Source organism: Podarcis melisellensis (assembly GCF_964234715.1).
Source record: "Podarcis melisellensis genome assembly, chromosome: 6".
Classification (NCBI taxonomy): domain Eukaryota; kingdom Metazoa; phylum Chordata; class Lepidosauria; order Squamata; family Lacertidae; genus Podarcis; species Podarcis melisellensis.
The window spans coordinates 59,054,978-59,081,377 of record NC_138538.1 but is presented as its reverse complement, the minus strand read 5'-3'; the positions used below and the strand labels follow the sequence as shown (position 1 = coordinate 59,081,377).

The window sequence follows — 26,400 nt, the reverse complement described above, 5'->3', positions numbered from 1 at the left end:
TTCCTGTTCCAACAGGCTTCTGGGAGCTGACTACTTTTAATGAAAGGGCTGGTACCCTGCTGTTTCTTACTGTAATTTTTAGTAGATTTTATACAGATTTTATATATCATTTTAATTCTATTAATGTTTAATTGATTTTAATGTCAATTTTCCTATGTTTTTAGTGATTCTTGTTTTTATTGGTCAACTTCCTTGAGTCCCATTGGGAGAAAAGGTGGGGTACAAATATAACAACAACAACAACAACAACATACCTCTTGCATTAAGATTGAGACTGCAACCCTATATACCATATTTTTCTGTGGATAAACCACACACACCCGTATATTAGATGCCCCCTATTTTTGAAGACTCCTAATTAAGAAAATGGGGGGAGATTGCCCAGAGTTGTTGCGCTTTTGGGGGGGGGATTGCAAAAAATCGCTCACCCAACTGACCTACACTGACTCACTCATGCATCACTGAAGCCACCTATCATCTGCCCCCTCAATGCCAGCTGCCACCAATCGGCCAACCACTTACCACAGAGACAGCTAATCAACACCAGCCCTTGCCACAGCCACCAATCACCCACCCAATCACCACTGACAATCTCCTGCTTGCGGCAGGTCCCCCCCTATGCACTATTCATGTATAAGCAACCCTCATTTTTTTTAGATGATTCTATAATTAAAAAAGCCTCATCTTATACAAGGAAAACTACAGTATGTTGTCCATATGCAAGCTTCATTGAACACATTGGAATTTACTTCTGAGTAAACAGGCACTGTGAGGGACGCGGGTGGCGCTGTGGGTAAAAGCCTCAGCGCCTAGGACTTGCCGATCGAAAGGTCGGTGGTTCGAATCCCCGCGGCGGGGTGTGCTCCCGTTGCTCGGTCCCAGCGCCTGCCAACCTAGCAGTTCGAAAGCACCCCGGGTGCAAGTAGATAAATAGGGACCGCTTACTAGCGGGAAGGTAAACGGCGTTTCCGTGTGCAGCTCTGGCTCGCCAGAGCAGCGATGTCACGCTGGCCACGTGACCCGGAAGTGTCTCCGGACAGCGCTGGCCCCTGGCCTCTTGAGTGAGATGGGCGCACAACCCCAGAGTCTGTCAAGACTGGCCCGTACGGGCAGGGGTACCTTTACCTTTTACCTAAACAGGCACAGAAGTGGGATGTTTCACTTGAATGTCTTGATGGGGTTGGGGGATGAAAGACAGCAAACAGAAAGGTAAGCAAGACTGAAGAGACATCTTTTTCTGTCCCCTGCCCCCAACAATTTAGCAGAGCTTAAATTCTTCAACTCTAATTTGATTACTGCAATCCCATACCCAATTTGATTTATTGGGGAGTATGTCCATTGAACATGAAAGGCTTAACCTCTGAGCTTAACCTCTGTAAGTTCACTGTGCACTGAATTCTAAATAAATTCCTGGACCTTAGCCTATCCTATCCTCCAGCACAATATTTGCACAAAATAGCTTCCAGCAGTGCTTTTTCCCCTGTAAAAAAAATGTTTAGGGGTACTCTCATTTTTACTCAAGAAAATCACCATTTTATAGTTCAAATCAGGGAAAATAAATATAGTAAATGGAGAAAAGTAGAAAGATTCACAAAGAGTTTAGGAGTTTGCGTACCCTTGCATCCCCCCAGGAAAAAAGCACTGGCTTCTAGGGAGGAGTACCTGTCTCAGACTCATCCTAGCTGCTATGCAAAATGAACAGCAAGACAAAGGCAGGATAGAAAACTTGAATCAGCATCTGTTTAGGACCCTGGGGTGTTCGCATCAGCTGTTGCTAGCTGGTGTCCAAACATTGCAGCTTTGCTCATTGGCTGAAAGCAGGGAGGGCTTTGCTTGTTTTTTCTCTCTTCTCTCAGGAGAAAGGAACCCAGCGACTTGCTTTTTCTTTCTTAAAAGGACGCTCCAAGTTGGCGGTCCTGTCTCCAAGACACTGTGGGCTCTCTTCAGAAGAGCCTGCATCCCATGTCTTTACTCTAACCTGTCTTCTCCAGGAGGAGGGCAGCTGGTAGGTGCTATTGCTGTAGGCTTGGGTCCAAAGTGCTGGGCTCCTGGGAGCCTGACCTGGTTGTCCTCTGGTATTGTCCTTGGCTGTGATGATGAGAAGGCATTGGTTTGCTTGTAGGAATGTGGGTGATCCCAACTCAAGATGAGAGTCTAATGGAACGTCCTGCCTGTGTTTCTATAATTAGAATGTTTTGCAATAAACATTTTGTTGTGAAATGAACTGGCAAAGAGTTTCACACATTAACTGCATCAACACATCGGAATGAACCATTCATGCACTTTGTTCTCTGTTGTTGGCCCCAATCCCAGCAAAAAGTTTAAATGTGCTTATAAATATAGTAAAATCAAAATTTCACATACAAATCTTGAACGTGGCCAAGGAATTTTCCATATGTTTTATTCTTTTCCAAAAGCATTGTTGTTATTAACATAGTGAGTAACAGTGTGAAAACCGAATCAGCCGTTAGAAAATAGACGCATCAATTTGGTGGTTGGTGCGCAATTACAAGTTAAAACCACAAGAGGGTATCCTTTTGACAGTTTACCGCAACATCTTGTATTAGAGGGCGGCAACTAGTAGCAACCAACTGATCATTTGTAGCTATCTTTCATTCCTAACCATGAATAGTGAATTTGTCAGAGTCAGGCTCTAGTCCAGTATTTTAAATAGAACAAAAACAATGTAATATGAACCATTTACTGGAACTACTGGCTTGTCATTCAGGAAGAATGAAAATTTTCCGGGAGATTTAGGTAGAAATAGTTTGTAATTGTAAATATGAAATACCTTAGCAAGTAAGGTTTTTTCTTTCTTGGCCTGCCATTGTCATTTTAGTGCAGAGTTCTCCAGTTTCTGCAGGACTACAACTCCCATGGTCCACAACCAGCTTGGTCAGCGACCAAGGATGATTCGAGCAGGGATCTAAAAATATTTGAGGCTGAATTAGCAGGAGCAGAAACGGATCCAGCTCAGAAGAGATGTGTCTCCTTTCCATCAGTTCTGTTGTGTGCAGCTTTAAAAAGCCCAACTAAATTTTTTTTAATGCAGATGTTTCTTGGGGACATTGTGCCTGAAGTTCTTAGAGAGTCTTGAACCAGATAAATGTTTGGCCTGAACTAATCTCATGTCTAGTGTTGTTTTAAAAATAATACTTTTGAGACTTCATTATGGAATTAAAAAAATGAACCAGTAAGAGGTATGAAATATAATAAAGAAAAAAAGAGTAACTGTAAAAAAGCAGGGTTCCTGCCCATTACCTCATAAAATAAAGTCCATTCTCAGGAGACTACACATTTAATTAGATGTTACAACAAAATCCTACCTGATATAGAAACTACAAAAACAAATGTTATGAATACAAATTAATGCCATATTTCATTGGCACTTGCTATCCTTGAGATTGGCCTATTATATAAGTAAGGAATGCCTGCCAACGGAGGCAAAATTCACAGGTCTATTTGCACCCTGACATACCCTTGGTTTAAGTCAGTTTCTCAGGCATGAGTATAAACATTGTATTATGCAGCCAAATATTTAAAGAAAAACCTGAGGATTCCTTCCAGCCCTGTGAGACTGTCAAATAAGCAGCTACTAATAGAAAAGTTATATATTGTTTACATATCAAGTCTGTACTCTCATAGGACTTAGTAAGGTCTCATAGAAACATCCTCCAGAGAAGAAGTTGAGCGAGAGAGAGAGAGAGAGAGAGAGAGAGAGAGAGAGAGAGAGAGTATTGATTTGCACTTGAAGAGAATTCTTATAAATGTTGATATGGAAACTTTTCAAATAAGTGAAAATACAAATGATAGATTCTATATAAGAAAACTAATCTCTCCCCCACTCTTCATTGTAGGTAGAATTACTCAACCAATGAGTAATCTCGGTTCTTCCTCTTTATGTGCGTGATTTAAAACAATATGTGCAGACTTTGCCCTTGTTTCTCACATGAACATTGACCGGGAGGGCAGGTGTGGTCGCTCTAGCTGGATCAGAATCAAGTTTCCCTCAACACAGAGCAGTCTGTTCTGACATAGGAAGGGTTTGAAAATGCTGCTCCAGTTTCTCCTTGTCCTCTGGGAGGCCTTGTCCCTGCAGGTCGTTCTGGTGTTTCTGGCTACATTTCTACTTCTTTCTGGTTACAAGAGTCGCCCAAAGGATTTCCCCCCAGGGCCCATCGCTCTTCCCTTGCTGGGCAATGCACTCAGTTTGGATTTGAAGAAGACTCATCTTTCAGTACAAAAGGTAAGGATGAAGGAAATGGTCAGTTTGATGAAGGACTCAGCTGGCATGAGATAAATACAAAATTGCAGCAGAAGGGAGCAGGCTGAGATGCCCCCTGGTCTGGAAACCTGATTCCGAGAGTCCGTATCCAGATGTCTTGGAGAAGACCACAAATGGGGCATGAAGACAAATGCATTTTCTGTTGTTTGTTAAAAGCATCTGGTATCCAGAGGTATATTTTCTAAAGCTTAAGTAAGTCAGTTGATGTATGTTTCTATTTTGTTAGCAGGCTCCTTTCACTCCCCCTGCCTTTTTCCTCTCTGCCCAAGAAGGAAGTCCTGATCTCTGCTTGCGCAGCATAGTGACCAGCTAGATCTCTCTCGGCTCCTCAATCCAGCGGAAAGTTTGCTTTTCTCAAATTTTGCCTTAGGCCCAAATATACAGCACGATCTGGTGCAGCTTTGCAGCTGCATTGTGTATTTGCAGGGAGCTTTGTGTGTGTGAGAGGGGGGATGTCCCCTGCCCTTGCCACAAACTCATTTTCAAATTTCAGCTCAAAATTAAGAAAAATAATACTTTATTTTTGTTTTTAAAAAGAAGATAGAATCAGAGATAAGAAACCTGTGCTTTAATAAAAATAAATAAATGGTAAGACGCGGGTGGCGCTGTGGGTTAAAGCCTCAGCGCCTAGGGCTTGCCGATCGAAAGGTCGGTGGTTCGAATCCCCGCGGCGGGGTGCGCTCCTGTTGCTCGGTCCCAGCGCCTGCCAACCTAGCAGTTCGAAAGCATCCCCAGGTGCAAGTAGATAAATAGGGACTGCTTTCTAGCGGGAAGGTAAACGGCGTTTCCGTGTGCTGCGCTGGCTCACCAGATGCAGCTTTGTCACGCTGGCCACGTGACCCGGAAGTGTCTCCGGACAGCGCTGGCCCCTGGCCTCTTAAGTGAGAAGGGCGCACAACCCCAGAGTTTGTCAAGACTGCCCCGTACGGGCAGGGGTACCTTTACCTTTACCTTTTAAGAAGCTAGCTTTCCAGTGCAATGGTTCTTAAAACAGAATGTCAGAGGTGTGCTTAGTTCATAGCTGTCAACTTTTCCCTTTTTTAAAGGGAAATTCCCTTATTCCGAATAGGATTCCTCACAAGAAAAGGGAAAAGTTGACAGCTATGGCTTAGTTTCCATTAGAAACTGGGCCTTTAATGTTGCAGCTTCAGCTGCCTCAGATCAGCTCTGTGATCTGGGGTGAGAGTTGGGTTGGCAAACTGTTTTGGTTTAGTTCCGTATTTTGCTATAAATAGCAGGATCATAAAATATTGCAGTTAAAGCAAGGCGGCTGCTTTTCCAGCTTTTTTTTTTTTTTACATAATCTGTAATTGACATATATTTGTATCTTGTATACACACACAAACACACACACACACACACACAAACGTTACATATTTGTTTCTTGATTTTTCACATGGGAGCTCAAGGTTGTACACATTAACCTTCTGTTCTGTCTTTTATCTTTGCAACAACTCTCAATGGTAGGCTAAAGGTAAAGGTAACCCTGCTGTTAGGTCCAGTTGCGGATGACTCTGGGGTTGTGGCACTCATCTCGCTTTATTGGCCGAGGGAGCCGGCATACAGCTTCTGGGTCATGTGGCCAGCATGACTAAGCTGCTTCTGGCGAACCAGAGCAGCGCACAGAAATGCCGTTTACCTTCCCGCCGGAGCGGTACCTATTTATCTACTTGCACACTGATGTGCTTTCGAACTGCTAGGTTGGCAGGAGCAGGGACTGAACAATGGGAGCTCACCCCGTTGCGGGGATTCGAACCACCGAACTTCCGATCAGCAAGCCCTAGGCTCAGTGGTTTAGACCACAGTGCCACCTGCGTCCCTATAAGGTAGGCTAGACTACCATAAATGGCGCATCTTGTTAATAGATTTCAGGAGGGGACTCATTCAGACACAGCATCCCAGCCCAGGAAATCCTGTAGGCATTCCTGCTATTTCTGATGAATTTGATGGCGGTCAAAGTTTCCTCCTTCCATACCGGCATTCAATAAGCATCAAGCAGATAGATTAACACAGTCATACCTTGATTGTCGAACACGTTGTGACTCGAACATTTTGGCTCCCGAACGCCACAAACCTGGAAGTGAGTGATCTGGTTTGCGAACGTTCTTTGGAACCTGAACATCCGATGCGGCTTCCGCAGCTTCCGACTGAGTGCAGGAAGCTCCTGCAGCCAATCAGAAGCCTCACCTTGGTTTCGGAACGTTTGGAAGTAGAACGAACTTCCAGAAAGTATTCTGTTCAAGAACCAAGGTATGACTGTATAAAGGATTACATACTCTTTCTAACTTTCTTCCCCCCTCTCCATTCAGCTTTCAGAAAAATATGGCAATGTCATCAGCATTCAGTTTGGAAATCTGTGGTTTGTAATTGTGAATGGATTGCACCTGGTAAAGGAGGTTCTTGTCCATCAGGGTGAAAACTTTGTTGATCGTCCAAGCGTTCCTCTTGATGATGAAGTATTTAAGAAGCTTGGTGAGTTTCTTACAATATGGTCAACTGTTTAAACTTATAGAACTTTTTAAAGCCTGCCCTAATTGTACAAGCCCTTAGAATGTTTAATAACATTATATTTTCACAACTGAGGATTAGATTTTTTTTATTTGCATTTCTTGTTTCATTGCACCGAATGAAAGCAGTAGCATTAATGTGCGTCAGAGAAGCATACACTCTCAACTGTTCAGATTGACTGAGCTTACTATACATTGGGTGGCAAGTCCAGATTTTTGCAGTTTTCTCGGCCATAATGCTTTTTTGAATATTGTATATTGTTTTTAATAACATTTGCATTTTCATGCCTTTTTGTGTCTTTTTGTTTTTTAAGTGGATAGCTTCATTTCACTTGATTTGTTCTTTAAAAAAGTGAGAAAAGTGTTGCATTACAAAGCAATCTAATAAAGAACAATATCCTTGAAATTCGTGTTGGGAGCCTTGGAAATGGATCCACATAATCTCTCCCCCCCCCCCGCTATTCTACATTCTCTCTAAGTTTGTGGCATGCTGGTGGCCTGAAAGAAGCTGGAAACCAGTTTCTTTACTAAGTTACTTCCTTAGCAGAATGGCTGATCAGGCGATTTGTGCCTACAGTTCAGTGAATTTCAGATGACCATGGTACATGCCTGCTTATTTAGCCTAACTGCTGTGAATTTGTGACAAAGGCACCAGAATGTCAGATACAGCAGTTCACCCTCATACCTGCTCTGGGGTTTTACTTAGGCCCTCATCAGGCATCATGCCACTCCTGAGAGAAAGTGCATTTGGGGAATATGCACACTATCTCCATCTCCTGTGTTCCACCAGCCTGCCCAAACCCACTGGCCCTCCATGGAGAACAAACCTCTGTGGCAGAAAGTCAGTTGTAGTCATGTACATTCCTTCTGCATTTTAGAGCACGGCATGATCAGGGCTCCAAATGGCGCAGGCAGCCTACGACTATCTCCATTCGCCCTCCAGCACAGTTAGTCTTCAGTTACACTTGAAAGGCTTAGTTCCTCCAAAAGCAGGTCTCAGCAGGTCCTGTGGTCACTCTCTGCCACTACCCCCTCCCTCCTAGACATTGCCTTTTTGACAATGCCAGGAACTCTCCAACCACAAAGTCTGACCTTTTGACTTCCATGAAAAGCATCAACACTACCAGGAAACCTCCAACCACAAGATCTGCTCAGTTCAACATTTCCTAAGAAGAGCAGGTATCAGCTAATGGGGTCATGCTGCTTGCAAGCTGAGTCTGACTGAGAGAGAAGCAATCATGGCTGAACTGACCCCTACAACTGCACTTACTACTTGCATAAGTGGTCATGAGTGGGGTCACTGGCATGGACTGGGGTATGGAAAGAGTGCTGGAACACCTAATGCCTCATTAAAGCTGCTGAGTTAAGCCTTCCCTGTAACTCTGACTATCTGTATAAAGGATGGAGAGGGCAGTGGGAATGGAAGCAGTGTCCTTTGAGATGTCCAGGTCCATGGATGCTCCATGTATTCAAATGGCAGAAGAGCCCTACAGATAAAATATTTTGGTTTTTTACATGTTCTCATTCTCCCCAAATTTTTTTTTTAAATGCTGCACTTTTGCTCTATCAGTGTTCCCAAAACCTTTCCCACAGTGAAATAAAGTTAGTATTAAAATACTATACAAACAGTAAAGCAAATGAAAAGCAACAATGAAACAGCTGCAGCAGATGAAACAGCGAAGTCAACTTTGCAGTCTCTTCAGTATGATATAAGCAGGCAAGCCAGATAGCTTAGGGGAGAGAGGAGTCCTCTTTTATAATTAGAAGGTCTGTTAACTCTCCTAACTTACTGTTTGCTCATTTTAAAAGTCCTTATTTGCTAAATGATGAGAATTCTTCCTATTTAGGATTGCTCTTCTCTAATGGCCCTGGTTGGAAACAACAAAGACGATTTGCCTTATCAACTCTCAGAAACTTTGGTTTGGGCAAAAGGTCTTTAGAAGAACGAATACAGGAGGAGAGCCGATACCTAACAGATGCAATTGAAGCTGAGAATGGTGAGCACCAGAGCCCATAAACCAGTGGCACTATCTGTGATAGTAAAGAATTTGGGTACGGGACACTGCTTTGCAGTGGTTTTGTCCCTACCTGTATGGTCATTTCCAGAGGATGATTCTTAGGGAGTGCAGTTCAGCCCCATGTGGGGTTCCCCAGCGTTCAGTTTTATCCCCCATGACGATTAACATCTACATGAAATTACTGAGGGGGGTCATCCTGAGCTTTGGAGTACATTGTCAGCGATATGCTGAAGACACACAGCTCTGCTTCTCCTTTAGATCTGCAGGTGTGGCAGTAGATGTGCTGTTTTGTTCTATTGTGCATCTCTTTTCTGCCTCCGATTAAGATGGTCCAGGCCATACTAGTTAGCCACTTCTACAGAAATGCCCTTTACTAACCTCCTGCCTTGGCCAGATCTTGACTGATGATCTCACAGATGAGTATGCTAGAAAGTCGTATAAAACTCCAACACTGCAAAGAACAGTTCAAAGATCCAACCCTATCCACACCCACCTACATTCCCCACATTTTGCTCTTGTTATATGGAAGCCATAAGCACTCTTATTTCTCTTCTACCATCTTTCCCTCCCTCCAGGGCAGCCATTTAACCCTCACTTTCAGATTAATAATGCTGTTTCAAATATCATTTGTTCTATCACTTTTGGGAACCGCTTTGAATACCATGACAGTCGTTTCCAGAAGTTATTGAAATTGCTTGATGAGGCAACGTACCTTCAAGGAAGTCGGGGTCAGGTAGGTCTTCTGTCAGATCTTGTGGGTAATGAAAACAGAAACGCTCTGGCCCAGACAGACTCCCACATGCTGGTTGAATGTTAATTTACGTGCTGTGGGTTTTTCATGTTATGATTTCTTTCTCCCACATTCTAGTCACCCAAGCATCTCTTCCTATTCATATCCCTTTGCCATCTTGCTTTGATTAGCATTGTCTGTTGGTTGGGATGCCTTCAGTATTATAAAGCATTCATAAAAAAAAGAACCATGTGCTAAAACACAGTTTAGGTTATTGAATTGGTAATCACATGTGTAACTGAATAAAAATCTCTGCATATGAAAAAGTAGCACACACCATGAGAAGGCTAAAACCTTCTCTGCTAGCTTTCCACAGGGAAGGAATTGGTTTTTTATTACTTGTAGGGGACATTCAAGGGTTGTTCCTGAATATTTACATACTAGATGGTGCACAAAACTAATGTTTATTAATCATTTATTGTTGTTATTTAATATACATACATATATTCCATACATATATGTGATGTTAGTGTTTGTTTCCTCAGCTGTACGATCTATTTCCCACTCTCATGAAGCACCTGCCAGGATCCCATCAGACTATTTTAAAAAACTGGGAGCAACTGAGATCCTTTGTGAAAGAAATCATTAAAGAACACAAAAAAGACTGGAACCCATCTGAACCCAGAGACTTCATAGATGCCTACCTAAATGAAATGGCCAAGGTAAGAGACGTAAAGGACAACAAGTATATAGTTGTTGTTCTTTTTAAAAAGAATAATGATACTAGAAGAAGGCAGAGGTACAATCTAAAAGGCCAGACCTAGCTAAGTGGTTTGTCTAAGCAGCCTTTAGTGCTGGCCATATTGTTTTTGCTTACTCTGTATTTAATTTGACAAACAGGTGAAGTGTGTGTGCACTTGCATGCACAAGTGCATATATAAATATGATTTCATGCCTTTCATGGGGTGGCATTTCCCCATTTGCCCACTAAATTTCACCACTTGTTTGTGATTTGTCAGAGCAGGCCATCAACATCACCCAAAGCATTGTTGTAGAGGCATATCATGAGATGCCATTTCCTCAGTTGTCTGTCTGAATATACTCTGTAGTCCAGACCAAACTTTGACAAGACCAAACCCATACTTTATCCCAACTTCAATAATGTACAGGATTGTTGATGTGACCCTGCTGGGTTCTGGATACTCTTCAGGAATAGAGCTGAGGAATTCCATGGTGATCACTTGACAGATGGGACTGGAACTGGGATGATGGTGTTCGATGGCCTCTTAACACGCTGGTGCATTATCTTTGCTTCAAGGGGGATGCTGCTCCCAGTTTCCATGAAGAAAACCTCCTACATTCTACACAGGATCTGTTTTTTGCTGGAACGGAAACAACTTCTACAACCCTGCGCTGGGCTTTGCTGTACATGGCCATATATCCAGAAATTCAAGGTAAAATTGTAATTGGCTTCTTTCCTTTTCATTACTTTGGGTTGGATCCAGTTAAGTCCTACCCACAGTTAACCCAATGAATTTAACAAACTCAGACATGCCTATACCCAATGCTTTTTTCTGGGGGCACGCAGGGGTACGCATACCCCTAAAACTTTTGTGAATCTAATGGGAGAAGCAACATTTTTTAAAAAAAATTAAGTTCCTCCCCCACGATAGTGAATCGTCAGTTCCATTGAATAGCATGGTGAATCATCAGTTCCGTTGCTACCACAAATGGCAGCCTATAAAATGGTGATTTTCTTGAGACAAAATGAGAGTACCCCTCAACATTTTTAAAGAAAAAAGCACTGTCTATACCCATCAAATGTGTAAAAAAAGATAGATAAGTGAAGGGAAGAATGTGAAATTCTGGCAGGTTACATGCTAAATAAAGCATAAACAGAAATTGCTGGAATACATATAGGGAAAAAACTAACAAAGAAAATAAGAGACGTTTATGATTATCAATGGAGGAACAGAGCAGTACAGTAACAGAGAAACTACAAGATTTATTTAAAGAAATAATGTATTTATATTTAAAGAAAGTCAATCACTTGTTACAGAGTGGCAGGAATTATATTTGTCCTCTTGGGGAGAATAACAGTTATTAAAATGATAAAAATATTGAAAAGCCAGTTTTAATTTCAACATTTACCAATTCAATTAACCACACATGGCTGAAAGCTGAAATTATGTATGATGAGAAAGCAAGAAAAAGAGTTCAAGTTCCAGTTTTAAAATTATTGTATGTCACAAACTGCAAAAAAACAGTTGTAGAACCATGTTTGAATCATCGTACTATATCTATATATTTCTATGTCTGATATGCGGAAGATTCCACTACATGAAGCACTTGGAAAATAAAAATTAGGTCTGGGTGAAAAAATGAGTCCCAAGGCAATGCTGAAACTCTACCAGTGCAGCTGCTGTCTGCAACCCAAATAAAGGTGATTCCACAAATGGGCCACAATTGCACAGAAGCAACTTCCCTTCCCACCACACAATGGGCACCCAGTGATGGAACAACATGACAAGTCTCCCCTGCAATTCTGCTGCTCTTGTATTAACAACAAATCTTCTTTTCTTTGTAGCAAAAGTCCAAGCAGAAATAGATTCTGTGATTGGCCAGTCTCGCCAGCCAGCGATGGATGACAGGGACAGCATGCCCTATACCAATGCAGTTATTCATGAAATTCAAAGAATAAGCAACATTGTACCTTTGAATGTGCCCCGGATGACAACTAAGGACACTATAGTGGCTGGGTTTCGTGTGCCCAAGGTAAATGTTAAGAAGATACAGCTTTCTTATCTGCCTTTACTCTTCCATTAAGATGTGAAAACTTGAAGTCCAAGTTCTAAATGAGGGGTAGTTGATATTGTGCTGTCCAGATGTTGGACTCCCAACTGTCATCAGTTCTAACTAGCTAATGGGCAGAAATGATGAGAGTTGTGTCCCAGGTTGCATCACCCCCATGTCTACCTGCAGAGTTGCACCATACCATTAGGCTGGCATTGGTTGGAGAGAAACTGGTTTGTCAGTTGTAAATCTGGACCCTTCCCACTATGGTGTTCTGCTTTGCCCATCATTTCACTCCTCTACTGCTTATGGAATTCTAGGCTTGTTTGGCATAACAGCGATGCTAGCCCTGGGGCAGATGCTAGAGGATTCTTGGGATACACCATGATCTGGAGAGGATAGAGGGATCTGAGCTAGATAAGCTTTTGTTTTCTTCAAATTCCTCTGTAAAACCGGACCCAAACCACAGTCTCTGTTTGAATGGATAGCTAGTCAGTCTGAAATTTGCTAAAATCTGGTGTTTCTAACCATAAATTTTAGTAGTCCAGCAGACATTGAATATATTTTTAGATCTATATTGGAACCTGTGTTTTTGTAGAATGTAGTTGGATGAATTACTTAATAATGAAAAGCTAATCTCTCATTCGGAGCATATCTTTTCTGCACCAGAGAACAGAGTTTGACTGCTGTGATTACAAAAATATAACACAAAGAGTTCATGGACATTTTTAATCTAGCTTCTTCTTTGACAGGGAACCATAATGCTTGCCAACTTGACCTCTTTGCACTTTGACAAGGATGAATGGGAAACACCCAATGTGTTTAATCCTGGCCATTTCCTGGAGAATGGGCAGTTCAAGAAAAAGGAAGCATTTTTGCCATTCTCTGCAGGTAAAAAACACCATGGACTCGTCATCAAAATTTCAAGAGTTACTAAATGGTGGAGGCCCAGTAGCTGAGAGCCTGGTGTAGTACTAACTATATTGTATATTGCAGAAGTTACCAAACCTTTTGGGCCAGTGGCCACATTTGACATATAAGAAAGTGATGTAGGCACCAGTCACAAAATGGCTCTCTTTGTGAGTGTGGTACAACACAAATGTTGTTGACATAGTCCCCTCCTCCAATTAGGCAGTGTGGGGTTTTGAGGGGATGTTCACAGGTGTCATAGGTGGCACTGACAGCCCACAGGGACTAGACTGGCCATCCCACATGTATTGTTAGTTTGCTATACCCTTAGCTTAGTTAGATGCAAATTAGGTAGTGTGAATGAGGTAGATTCCAATTAAAATATTTCTCTCCAACACTTCATATGATAGAAATTTATGTTCCTCAAATGTATGTATTCCAGATTCTGGAAAGCTGTGATCATATTTGTTCAGTTTTCCCATTTACTTGAGTAAGAAATGGATAGGACCGGTGTCTTCATTTATTTTGCAACAACAGAATCCCTTTTACAGGTACAGTAGTACCTTGGTTGTCGAAAGGCTTGGCTCCCAATCAAATCGGCTCCCAAACACCCCAAACTCGGAAGTAAGTGTTCCGGTTTGCGAACTTTTTTTGGAAACTGAACATTCGATGCAGCTTCAGCTGCTTCCTGCAGCCAATCAGAAGCCATGCCTTGATTTTCGAATGGTTCCAGGAGTCGAAGAGACCCCTGGAACGGATGAAGTTCAACAACCAAGGTACCACTGTATTTGGTTCCTAGTCTGCAAGGGTTATTTTAAAGAAGCCACTGCCACTACTGCTTTAGCTACAACTAGTTACAAAAGGAGAAGTTACTGCAGCAAAAGCTCTCCACTAAAGCATTCTTTGTATCCTTGTCTTCTAGGAAAGCGAGTTTGTCTTGGAGAGCAGTTGGCGAGGACTGAGCTCTTCATTTTCTTCACTGCCCTAATTCAGAAGTTCACTTTCCAGGCTCCAAAGAATGAGATATTAAGCCGTGAATTTAGGATGGGTCTGACATTGTCTCCCCTGCCGTACTGCATATGTGCATTCGCTCGCTAAGGGGACTTACTTTATGTCATTGCCGTTTCTTTAAAAAATAGGATCAGTTTATGGTACAGGAACAGATCTATGCCACTTGGAAGCCCTCAAGAAGTAGCAAAGTGACTCCCCCAGGTAGCCTCAGGTACCACAACCCCGCAGTCGGATCAGTCCATGCACGAGCTTCTCAGAAGCTGCCCAATACTACCTGATTTATAGATAGCTAACTTGTTAGCCTGTGTGGCTTGCTCGACTGGCTATGTGCCGATTATTCATTAGCCACCTCTCCCAATGCCTCATGTTCTCCAAACAATGTCTAACATCAAAGAAGGTGAAGGTACCCAGCACTGTCACATCCTTCGACAGATTAGGATACTAAAAGTTGTTCTCAGCCATCAAAGAGCTGAACAAGAGATAGAGGGGGGGAAGCAAACAGAGGCAGGAAGGATAACCATGTCAGATCACAATCTCCTAGAAATACAAATACCTTCCAGATAAATTACCCATACATCCACCCCCAATCGATTTGCACAAAATAGCTTCTAGGGAGCCCTATGCAGCCTAGGACCCACGTAGCTACGGGACCACCTCTCCTGGTATGCCCCGCGGAGGACCTTAAGGTCCACAAATGACAATATTTTGGAGGTCCCAAGTCACAAAGTGGTTAGGTTGGTCTCAACTAGGGCCAGAGCCTTTTCAGTACTGGCCCCAACTTGGTGGAACGCTCTGTCACAAGAGACTAGGGCCCTGCGGGACTTGACATCTTTCTGCAGGGCCTGCAAGACAGAGCTGTTCTGCCTGGCCTTTGGTTTGGACTCAGTCTGATCCCTATGTTTCCCTCCCCTTATGGTTGACTTTTAAAATGAGGCTGCATTTTAAATTGCATTTTAACCTGTATTTTAAATTGCCCCCCCCTTTTCTTTCTTTCTTTCCTATTATGTTTTTACTGAAATTTTATTTGCGTTAGCCGCCCTGAGCCCGGCTCTAGCCAGGGAGGGCGGGGTGTAAATAAAATTTATTATTATTACCTGTCTCAGATGCCTCCAGGCTGCAGTGGAAAATGAACAGTAAGACAAGAAGCAGGATAGAAAACTGGAATTGCCAGCTCTTTAGGACCCTGGGGTCTTTCTATCAGCTAAAACATTGCCGTTTGCTCATTGGCTCAAAATAAGGAAGGAAGTTTTGCAAGTTTCTCTCTTATCTCTTGAGAGGGAGCAAACACTTGCTTCTTTCTTTAAAGGAAGATCAGAATCAATGCTAAGGTCACCAAGAATTTGTGGGCTCTGGTGAGGTCCTGGGCCACAGCTGCTGATAGGCTTCTTCAGCTCCAACCCATTCTGTCCCGGAGAAGAGCTGCTGGTAGGTCTTTGTACTGCAGGTTTTCAATCTGTTGAATTTGTTTCCTGACAATGGAGAAGTCCTCCCTCAGATCTTCCACATCTGTCATAGAATGGTATTCTACCTTAACACGTTTGACCTTTAGCATATTTTTTTAAAAATAGATTAGCTCCTTTACTCTTCCAGATTGTGTTTCTACATTTTGCCCATCTTTCTATCCTCTGGTTGCATCTGTGTGTTGTTGTTTTTTGGCAGGGAGGTGGGGAGGCATCAACAAGTAGTACCAGGATTAAGTTCACAGTCAAATTTTGTTATGTATGTTCTGCTTGCTATTATGTATTTCTTACTTGCCTGAGAAGATTTCATTAAAAGCCAATGAAAAAACAACTGTGGATCCCTAGGAGCTTCTGCACCTGGGCCTGACCTGGTCATGAGCTTGTTCTGGTCCTGTTGTAGTGAAGAAAAGGCATTGTTTTGTTCATAGGAATTTGTGTACTTTCAACTCAACATAAAACTCTAATGGAATTCCCGCCTATCTTTGTAAAATTAGAAAATGTTGTTAGGCATGTTTTGTTCATAATGAACTTGCAAAGTGTTTGATATGCTAGCTGCATCAATGCATCTTAATGAACATACATGCACTTTCTCTTGTTAAATGACCAGTTATTGCCATTCTGTATTGGTGGCCCTGATTCGAATGCAGAGTTTAAATGTGCTTGTAAATACTGTAAAATCAGTGAAGCATGCAACTCTGAGTTGGTTTGTGGATGATGAATATTATTAGGTTTTATTATTTTCCAAAAACATTATTGTTGTGATTGAATAAACATAGTCAATGACAAGGTGAAAACTGAGTCTGCAAAGTGATTTCCATGAAAATAGTTAAGAGTGGCAATTTGGCTGTCTGGGAGTGCATAGTGTTGACATTCACAGGGGCAGGGGCAGAGGAGAATGCCACGCAGAAGAGACATGCCCCCTTTCCACCAGTACTATTGTATCCATTTGAAAAAGTTCAAGAAGACATTCCTGGGGATATTGTGCGTGCACCTCTTAGAGGCTTGGGTTAGCTGCATGTTTGGCCTGAACCAATCTCTACTGTAGTGTCCCCCCCCCCCCAAAGAAGCAACACAGAGTCTTATGGCCTTTGAACAACTCTTAACAAGTACTGAAGGAGTAGATGAAGGCTTAATCCCAGTTCTTTATAAAGTTTAGAGTGTTAAAGGTGTTTTTGGGAAGTTCTAAAATAATGCAGCAGGATATATTCCTTACCCCAGGATGGTACTATTGAATCTGTTTGACAGTTCAAATAGGATTTTAAAGAACAATGAACTTACTATTCATCTTCTTCTTGAGAGTAGGTGAATAGTAATGAATGTTTGGAACAATTTCACCTGAATTGATCTGAAATATTAATATGATACATAAAGCCATCCTGTAAAAACTCTTTCATAAGCTACTAAGAGGGAGAATAGCAACACGGCAGTGAGGTTGATGTGCTGCATAAACATGGACAGAGCCATTCCAGAGCTCCTGGCAATGTGTTTACATTGCACCAACTTTTCTTCTGCCATGTGGCCTCCTATTAGCTAAAACTATGTAGTATTAGAGGGCTCTGGCCCTCTGAATGATCCTTCTCCCATCTTCCCTGACTATTGCCCATACTGGCTGGGGCCAGTGGTGTAGCGTGGGTTGTCAGCACCCGGGGCAAGGCAAGTAATTTGCGCCCCCAACCCGTGGATTTGCGCCCCCTAACCCTAACCCCCAGATGTTGCGCCCGGTGTGGCCGGCCCCCCTGCACCCCCCACGCTATGCCACTGGCTGGGGCTGCTGGGACTTGGAGACCAAAAACATCATGATAGATGCTGGTACCTAGTCCCTGATCTAGTCAGTCTGTTGCCAAAAGAAAATCTATGTAGTATTGAATGGAGGTAAGCAGTTTCTCTCCTTTGGCCTCCTTAGCCAAAGGCAGTGGCATCACAACAGGGGGTGCAGGGGTGTGTGGTACGCCCCAGGTTCCATGTCTGCGGGGGTGACCAGATGTCATCCTGTGGGGGCTCGTGGGGGCACAAGCTGCCATCGCATCACCGCAGCTGCCTTTGGAGGACCCTCCGTTCACGGCTGTAGCCGCGAACAGAGGATCCCACGCCGGCAGCAATCTGCTAAGTACAGCGCATGTGCGGCGTTGCACGCATGCACTGTACATAGCAATGCCGCACATGCGCCGTACGGCACTGGAGCGGCACTGGCGGCAAACCGCTAAATAGTGCACGTGCTGCACATGCACTGTCCTTAGCAGGTTGCCGCCAGCGCCACTCCAGCGCTGTATGGACAGTGCCAGATCCTCCGTTCATGGCTGTAGCAGCACCGGAGGGATCCCGGCACCATCCGTACAGCCCTGGAGCAGTGCCGGCGGCAAACCACTATACAGCGCATGTGCAGTGTCACATGCATGCGCCGTACGTAGCGATGCTGCACATGCGCCCTACATCATGACGCCCACCCCAGGTGTCATGACACCTTCCCTTGACCCTGGCCAAAGGTCAGAGCTGCTGAAACTATAGCTGGTCCAAATGCCTCAGAAATGGAAGGCATCTCCCTTGGTAGAAGTTTTTAACTTCTTTATGCATTTGCAAAAAACCCGTCTTAGAAATGTCTTAAAGGAAATAAACGTTTACTGTTCCAAAGAAGTAAAAACAGGAAGGAAATATTCTAGTTCAGAAACTGCTCTCCCCCACTCTCTTTTTTCCCTCTGGGTAGGGTGACTCATTAGGTTATCTCCCTTCTGCAGATCTGTGGCCATGATATATAACAATGTGCACAAACTTTCATTTCATTTCTTACAGGAACATTAGCCAAGAGGGCAGGTGTGGCTGCTCTACCTGCATAAGGTTTTAGATTCCCATGACAGATAGCAATCCATTCTGACAAAGGAAGGCTAGAAGGCTTTGAAGATGCTGCTCCAGTTGCTCTCTGTCCTCTGGGAGGCCTTGTCCCTGCAGGTCGTTCTGGTGTTTCTGGCTGCATTTCTGCTTCTTGCTGATTACAAGAAAAAGATTCGCCCAAGGGATTTCCCCCCAGGGCCCATGCCTCTTCCCTTGCTGGGTAACATGCTAAACATGGATTTCAAGAAACCCCATTTTTCCATGCAAAAGGTAAAGATGACTGAAAGGTCCCTGACATGAGTTAAGCACAACATTACACTGGAAAGTAGCTTGTGACACTTGCTGGTAGAGCTGCCAGGTGCGTATTGCGTCTGAACACAGAGGATCTATTTTACCTAACAATTATTTGTAACAGATTCGTCAACAGATTCTTTCTACCACCTCTGCCTTTTTGCTCCAACTCTGGCCCAGAGAAAGGTCCTGAGCTCTGAGGTAGATATCTGCTTGGACAAATAATTAAGCACCTTACAAATGCAACCAGTTAAGATTCCCATTCAGAAACCGTAGCCCAGGCCACCATGCAGACAGATTTATACACAATATTAATGTTTTACATATATATCCCCTCTTACATAGTTCCTCCTTCTCCATTCAGTTTGCAAAAAAATATGGCAACATCTTCAGCCTTCAGGTTGGAAACAGGCGGGTTGTGGTTGTGAATGGATTGCAGCTGGTGAAAGAGACTCTTGTCCATCAGGGTGAAAACTTCGTAGATCGTCCAGTCCTTCCTCTTGATAAAGAAATATTTACATCATTTGGTGAGTTACTTTTAATGTGCTCAATTATTTAAATTTACTAAGTGTGATATTTTCCCAAGTCTGCCTTAATTGTACAAACCCTTAGGTTGTTTGATAATATTATGTTTTCATGCCTGACGATTAGATTTTTTCATTTTCATTTCCTGTATCATTACACCAATCTCAAAATATTTCAGGAATAATTAAAGTTCCTACTAAAACCACAATCAAAAGAGTAAAAAATGCAAAAAGCAACAGTGAAGCAGCATCTTAGCTCAATTCAAATGCTTTGCAGTCTCCTCAGTGTGGTATAAGTAGTCAAGCCGAATAGTTTAATGGAAAGAGGAGTCCTTTTATAATTAGCTCTTTTAAATCTCCTTGCAATTTGCAGTTACTCCTTTTAAAAGTACATATCTGCTACATGATATTAATTCTTCCTATTTAGGATTGATCTTCTCTAATGGCCTTAGTTGGAAACAACAAAGACGATTTGCCTTATCAACTCTCAGAAACTTTGGTTTGGGCAAAAGGTCTTTAGAAGAACGAATACAGGAGGAGAGCCGATACCTAACGGATGCAATTGAAGCTGAGAATGGTGAGCACCAGAGCCCATAAACCAGTGGCATCATCTATTTAAGCTGCTATTTCGTATACACACTCATGGTACAAAGCTGCATGGCATTCCTTTCCACAAATGTAGCTCTGCTGGAGCTGGGAGAACCTCATAATTGGAAGGATGTTTTTTTAAAAAACAACAACACAGGTGCTTATCCATTGTGGGTCTTGGAGCTTATTCTGAGTTTTGTTGCAACCCCAAACCACTAAGTAGGATAAAATAACAAGAACAAATAGGTACATGGAGTGTTTGGGCTGATGATGTGTTCCCCTTCTTGAGAGCTACAACAACCAAAGTCATAAATAAAGTCATATGTTTGGTATACAGTGGTACCTCGGGTTAAGTACTTAATTTGTTCCGGAGGTCCGTTCTTAACCTGAAACTGTTCTTAACCTGAAGCACCACTTTAGCTAATGGAGCCTCCTGCTGCTGCCGCGCCGCCGGAGCGCGATTTCTGTTCTCATCCTGAAGCAAAGTACTTAACCTGAGGTACTATTTCTGGGTTAGCGGAGTCTGTAACCTGAAGCGTATGTAACCTGAAGTGTATGTAACCCGAGGTACCACTGCATTCTTTTGGTATATTGTGCCTTTTTTCCTGTCTCTGATGGGGACTGCCCTTGCCATTCTTGTTAGCCAAAATGTCCTTTCCCAACCTCCTGCCTTGGCCAAACCATACCCACAGCTGTTCAGCATATGCTACCAAAGCTATAGGACTCCACCACGGTGCTTTCATATTTCCATCCTCCACCTGTAGAATATTACCTGTGCCCTCCTCCAGCTGAATAATCCTACCCTATGAAGAGGACAAAGGGTTATTTTAAAATATAAGTGTGCTTAACGTATTATATGATGTGTCCTAACTTAAATCACAGGATTTAACATTCATACTAAATGGTTTCTTCTGTTCATAGATCCTACCCTATCCACACCCCACCTATATTCCCCACATTTTGCTCTTGTTATATGGAAGTCATAAGCACTCTTATTTCTCTTCTACCCCTTTCCCCTCCCTTCTTCCAGGGCAGCCATTTAACCCTCACTTTCAGATTAATAATGCTGTTTCAAATATCATTTGTTCCATCACATTTGGAGACCGCTTTGATTACTATGACAGCCGTTTCCAGATGTTATTGCACTTGCTTGATGAGACGATGTACCTTCAAGCAACTATTTGGAGTCGGGTAGGTCTTGTGAGTAATGAAAACGAAACTGCTTTGGCCCAAAGAGACTTCCACACTTTGGTTGAACATTTATCCATCTACTTGGGTTTTCATGTTCTGATTTCATTATTTTCTCATATTAGTAATTAGAGTATCTCTTCCCATGCATGTCTGTTTGCTATCTTGTCTTAACACTGTCCATTATAATATTGAAGGCATATTTGCTGGGATGCCTTTAATATTACAGAACCTCCTCTCTGCTTGCTTTTCCCAGAGAAGGTGTTGGTTTTATATTCCATGTAGGGGACATTCAAACATTGTTCCTGGATATTTACAAAACTAAATAATACTGGGTGGTGCACAAAACTAGCGCACACAATCTTTTATTATTTTTCCTCGGAAATAGCCCTAGTAGGCTTCCTCCTTGTATGGCATGATGTGAATGTATTTTGAGAGGGGTTTCTCTGCACATATATGATATTAGTGTTTGTTTCCACAGCTGTACAATATCTTTCCCACTCTCATGAAGCACTTGCCAGGGCCTCATAATACTGTTTTTAAAAACTGGGGAAAGCTGAAATCCTTTGTGAGAGGAATCATTGAAAAACACAAAGAAGACTGGAACCCATCTGAACCCAGAGACTTCATTGATGCCTACCTAAATGAAATGGCCAAGGTAGGAGATGAAAACGACAAACAGTATATATTTTTAATAATAAAAGAGTAGTAGAAGGCAGAGAAGCAATATTAAAAACTAGAACTAGTCATGTGGCTTGTCTGAATGGTCCTTAGTGGCTGACCATATTCCTTCTGTTGAGTTTATGACTTCAGCCAAAATACATTTCTGCATTCATGAATATAAAGTCATGTATTTTATGGGGAGACACCTCCCCAATAGTTCACTGTGATTTGTGAGAGCAAATAGTTGGCATGACTAAAAGCATCACTGCAATGAAGGCTTCTCATGACCATTGCCTCTGTTGCTTGAATAACCTCTCTCTATGCCTACCTAAATGAAATGACCAAGCTGAGATATAAAAAGAACAAAAAGTATATAATTTTTATTATAATAATAATAATAATAATAATAATAATAATAATAATAATAATTTTATTATATTTTATTTATATCCTGCCCATCTGGCTTGGTTTTCCCAGCTACTCTAGGCAGCTTACAGCATATATAAAACCACAACAAAACATGAAACGTTAAGAAACAGAATATCCTATACAAAACCAATAAATCAACAGAAACTGATAATAACAACAATAATAAACTGTTTACAGTCATACCCAAATTAAAAGAACTGCCAACTCCTAGTAAACATTTAACCAAACACAACCTGACAAAAACATACCAGAGGAACCAAAATTGGAACTGCTTAAAACATTGTAAAACAATTTAGCCAGCCGGATCTGGGCCCCGCCCCCTAGGCCAGCTGGAAATGAGCCTCGCAGCAGGGATATGATATGACCGAAAGCATCACTGTAGAGGCATCTCATGACCTACCATTGCCTCAGTTGTCTGTCTGAATCCACCCTGTCTAGGAGTCTGTAGTTCAGACTAGGACCTTGACATGGCTAAACCAATATTTATTCTAGATTCAGTGATCCAGGGGACTGTTGACCTGACCCCACTGTATTCTGGACACTCAGAAAACAGAGCTGAAGAATCCCATGGTGATCATTTGACAGATAGGACTGATACTAGGATGGTGGTTTTTAATGACATGGCATTTTCTTTGGTTTAAGGAGGATTCAGCTTCCAGTTTCCATGAAGAAAACCTTCTGCATTCAACACTGGATCTGTTTTTTGCTGGAACAGAAACAACTTCTACAACATTGCGCTGGGCTTTACTTTACACGGCCATTTATCCAGAAATTCAAGGTAGAACTGTAGTTGGCTTATTTCCCTTTCATTACTTTTGGTTATATTCAACTAAGTCCTATCCAGAGTAAACCTACCGAGATTAATGAACATTACAGTGGTATACATACACTTCAGGTTACAGACGCTTCAGATTACAGACTCCGTTAACCCAGAAATAGTATCTCAGGTTAAGAACTTTGCTTCAGAATGAGAACAGAAATTGTGCTCTAGCAGCGCGGTGGCAGCAGGAGGTGCTTCAGGTTAAGAACAGTTTCATGTTAAGAATGGACCTCCGGAATGAATTAAGTACTTAACCTGAGGTATCGCTGTACTTAGACAAGTTTATACCCATTAGTTGTGTAAAGGAGATAAGGAAATGGAAGATTCTGGCAAGTTATACACTAAATAAAGCAAAACCAGAAATTGTTGAAATAAACATAGAAAAAGATCAATGAAAACAAGAAGAGTAGTTTATGATTCCAAATTGAGATACAAATCAGTGCAGTAACAGAGAAAATAAAAGATTTGTATAAAAACAACTATGAAATGTTATTTAAAGAAAGCCAATTAATTCTTAGCAGGAATTATCTTTATCCTTTTCAGGATGAATAGCACTTATTAAAAAGATAAAGACACCAAAAAGCAAGTTATTTCAACATTCACCATTACAATCAAACATAAGCAGTGATTCACAAATGAAACATAATAATAAAGCAGCAATTTATTAGGGTTGCCATGCGTCTGTAATTTCTTGGAGATGGTCCTCTTAAACAAATGTCTGGGAAAACCTGGAGTTGTGGCAGCCTATGTTGGAAGTGTAGATTTTGCCAAATTTAATAAAAAAATGAAAGTCAGAAATTCATTTTTTAGAAGAGATGGGGGATGGCAAAACTAAAAAGAGCTCAACAACTTTTGTCTTCAGGTTGCGCTATTAGACAACATGAGTAGATCTACAGAGTAGTATATAATTCATTTGAATACAAGTTGGTTTTATTTGCAGATGATATTCTTTTATTTATTTCTAAATCCTCATTTGCTGATGCAGATCATAGGTGCCTTTCCTAAAATATCAGGATACTCTGCTGACTGGTCCAAATGAAAATTGATTCCAATAAGTGAAAATTTGGTTACCCATGCATTTAAAGAGTATCAATTCTGTGTTTGTTCAAATCCATTAAACATTAAGGATGGGCCATCCCTACAGATCTTAGAAAAAGTCTATCCTTGTGTTGATAGCAGATTTTCTTTTATTTGCAGCAAAAGTCCAAGCGGAAATAGATTCTGTGATTGGCCAGTCTCGCCAGCCATCGATGGATGACCGGGACAGAATGCCCTATACCAATGCAGTTGTTCATGAAGTTCAAAGAATAAGCAGCATTGTGCCTTTGAATGTGCCCCGGATGACAACTAAGGACACTACACTCGCTGGGTTTCATATTCCCAAGGTAAATGTTAATAGCTTTCTTACCTCCTTTTCCTCTTCCCTTAAGATGTGGAAACTTGAAGCCAAGGTTCTTGATGAGGGTTAGCCATGATGAGGTTCTCCAGATGTTGTTCAACTCCAACTCTTACCAACTTGAGCCAGTATGACCAACAGGCAGGACTGGGGAGGCAGTCTTGGGTATTCTTGGAGGGATGCATTTGGGATAGATAGACTTGGGTCTCTCCCCCCCCCCCCACACCCTGCAAAAATGGATTCCAACTGCAGTCTGAACCATTTGTATGGATAACTAGTATCTTTCTTTACTTTCTTTTTTAGTGGTCATTACTAACCACACAAAACAGAAACAGCCAGCCTCTGGTGTTTCTAATTGTAAATCCCCTAAACACTCAGGTAAAGTCTGGTATTTTAAAATATATAGAGGTACCTGTGTTTTCATGAGCTGTGGTTCAATTAATTACCCGGAAGTCTCTCATTCAAAACATATCCTTTCTTATTTAATGGACAGCATTGGTATTGGATCCGTAGATAGTTGCTCAGATAAAAATACAGAGAGTTCTCTGCCAGTTTAATCTGCTGTCTTCTCTGCTTCTTCTTTGACAGGGAACCATAATGGTCCCCAACTTGACCTCTGTGCTGTTTGACAAGGATGAGTGGGAAACACCCAATGTGTTTAATCCTGGCCATTTCCTGGAGAATGGTCAGTTCAGGAAAAGGGAAGCGTTTCTGCCATTCTCTGCAGGTAACAAAAGTTGATGGGTGGCTCATTAGAATTGCAACTGTGATAATGGCTTGGTTGGGGGAAGTCTGGTGTATTGCTAAAATAGTTGTGCACTGTAGTGGTCCCCACCCTATTGAAGCCAGTGGTTATATCTGGCATTCTGAGGAAGTTATCTGTGTGTAAGACACAAATGGCTGCCATAGGAGGTGTGATGTTACACAATATGGTGTTGACATGCTCTCTTCCCACTCCTCACTGTGGTTTTTTGAGGGGATGAGGAAATAGATAGGACTGGTTTCTTCATTTTGAAACAACAGAATGTTTATAGGTATTTGGCTTCCTGGTCCACCAGTGTCGTTTTAAATAGGCTTCTGTCACTACGGCTTTAGCAACAACTAGTTACAAAAGGAGAAGTTTACTGTAGCAAAAGCTTCCCACTGAAACAGTCTCTTTCTCCCTCTCTTCTAGGAAAGCGAGTTTGTCTTGGAGAGCAGCTGGCGAGGACCGAGCTCTTTATTTTCTTCACTGCCCTAATTCAGAAGTTTACTTTCCAGGCTCCAAAGAATGTGACATTAAGCCGTGAATTTAGGATGGGTGTGACATTGTCTCCTCTGCCATACCGGATATGCGCATTCTCTCGCTAACGGGACCCATCTTATAGCATTCTTTAAAAAGTATTATTAGTTTGTGGGATAGAAGCACACCTGAGGCTTAATCCTAATTAAGTTGTTTTTTAACTGATTTTTATTGGTTTTACATACAATCACATTACATAACATTGTACCCTCTTATTTTATCTTTTTGGCTCAACTGAGCCTAATGACTTCCCTCTCTCTGATTTGATGGTTTATAAAATTAAACTTTACATCATTGCATTTCACTTCGTTTCCTATCGTTGTTATATCATTACCTAAAATATTGTATTACTCAACCTGAATAGGTAGCAGTTTCATCTTACAAATCTCCAAATAACCCTGCTAATGATGTTAATTGCTTACAGTTGTCTTTCAGATATAATATAAATTTGTTCCTTTGGAATGCTTTGGTCTCGCTGGTTCCAGATTCTTCCCGTCAGTTTTGCCAGTTATGCAAAGCCCATCAACTTCATCTGCCACTCTTCTTTTGTTGGTAGCTCCTGTTGTTTCCATCTTTGGGCTAACAAAATTCTTGCCACAGTTGTTGCATATACGAACAATTTTTTATCTTGTCTTGGTATCTCTCTACCTACTATACCTAATAAAAAAAGCTTCTGGGGG

General features: G+C 41.9%; 1 protein-coding gene across 1 annotated transcript; it reads left to right on the top strand.

The window, feature by feature from the left end:
• Nucleotides 1-1,618: 1,618 nt before the first annotated feature.
• Nucleotides 1,619-25,788, top strand: LOC309372190 (uncharacterized protein; the record flags this gene model as incomplete). The annotated part of the gene is made up of 19 exons (XM_081915488.1): nt 1,619-2,009; nt 3,862-4,246; nt 6,595-6,757; nt 8,640-8,789; nt 9,386-9,543; nt 10,086-10,262; nt 10,859-10,994; nt 12,128-12,315; nt 13,086-13,224; nt 14,165-14,337; nt 18,597-18,809; nt 19,195-19,357; nt 19,782-19,931; nt 20,973-21,133; nt 21,612-21,788; nt 22,865-23,000; nt 24,240-24,427; nt 25,027-25,165; nt 25,613-25,788. The coding sequence occupies exons 2-19, from the start codon at nt 4,052-4,054 to the stop codon at nt 25,786-25,788; spliced, it is 2,982 nt and encodes a 993-aa protein (XP_081771614.1). The 5' UTR covers nt 1,619-2,009; nt 3,862-4,051.
• Between the last annotated feature and the right edge of the window lie 612 nt (nt 25,789-26,400).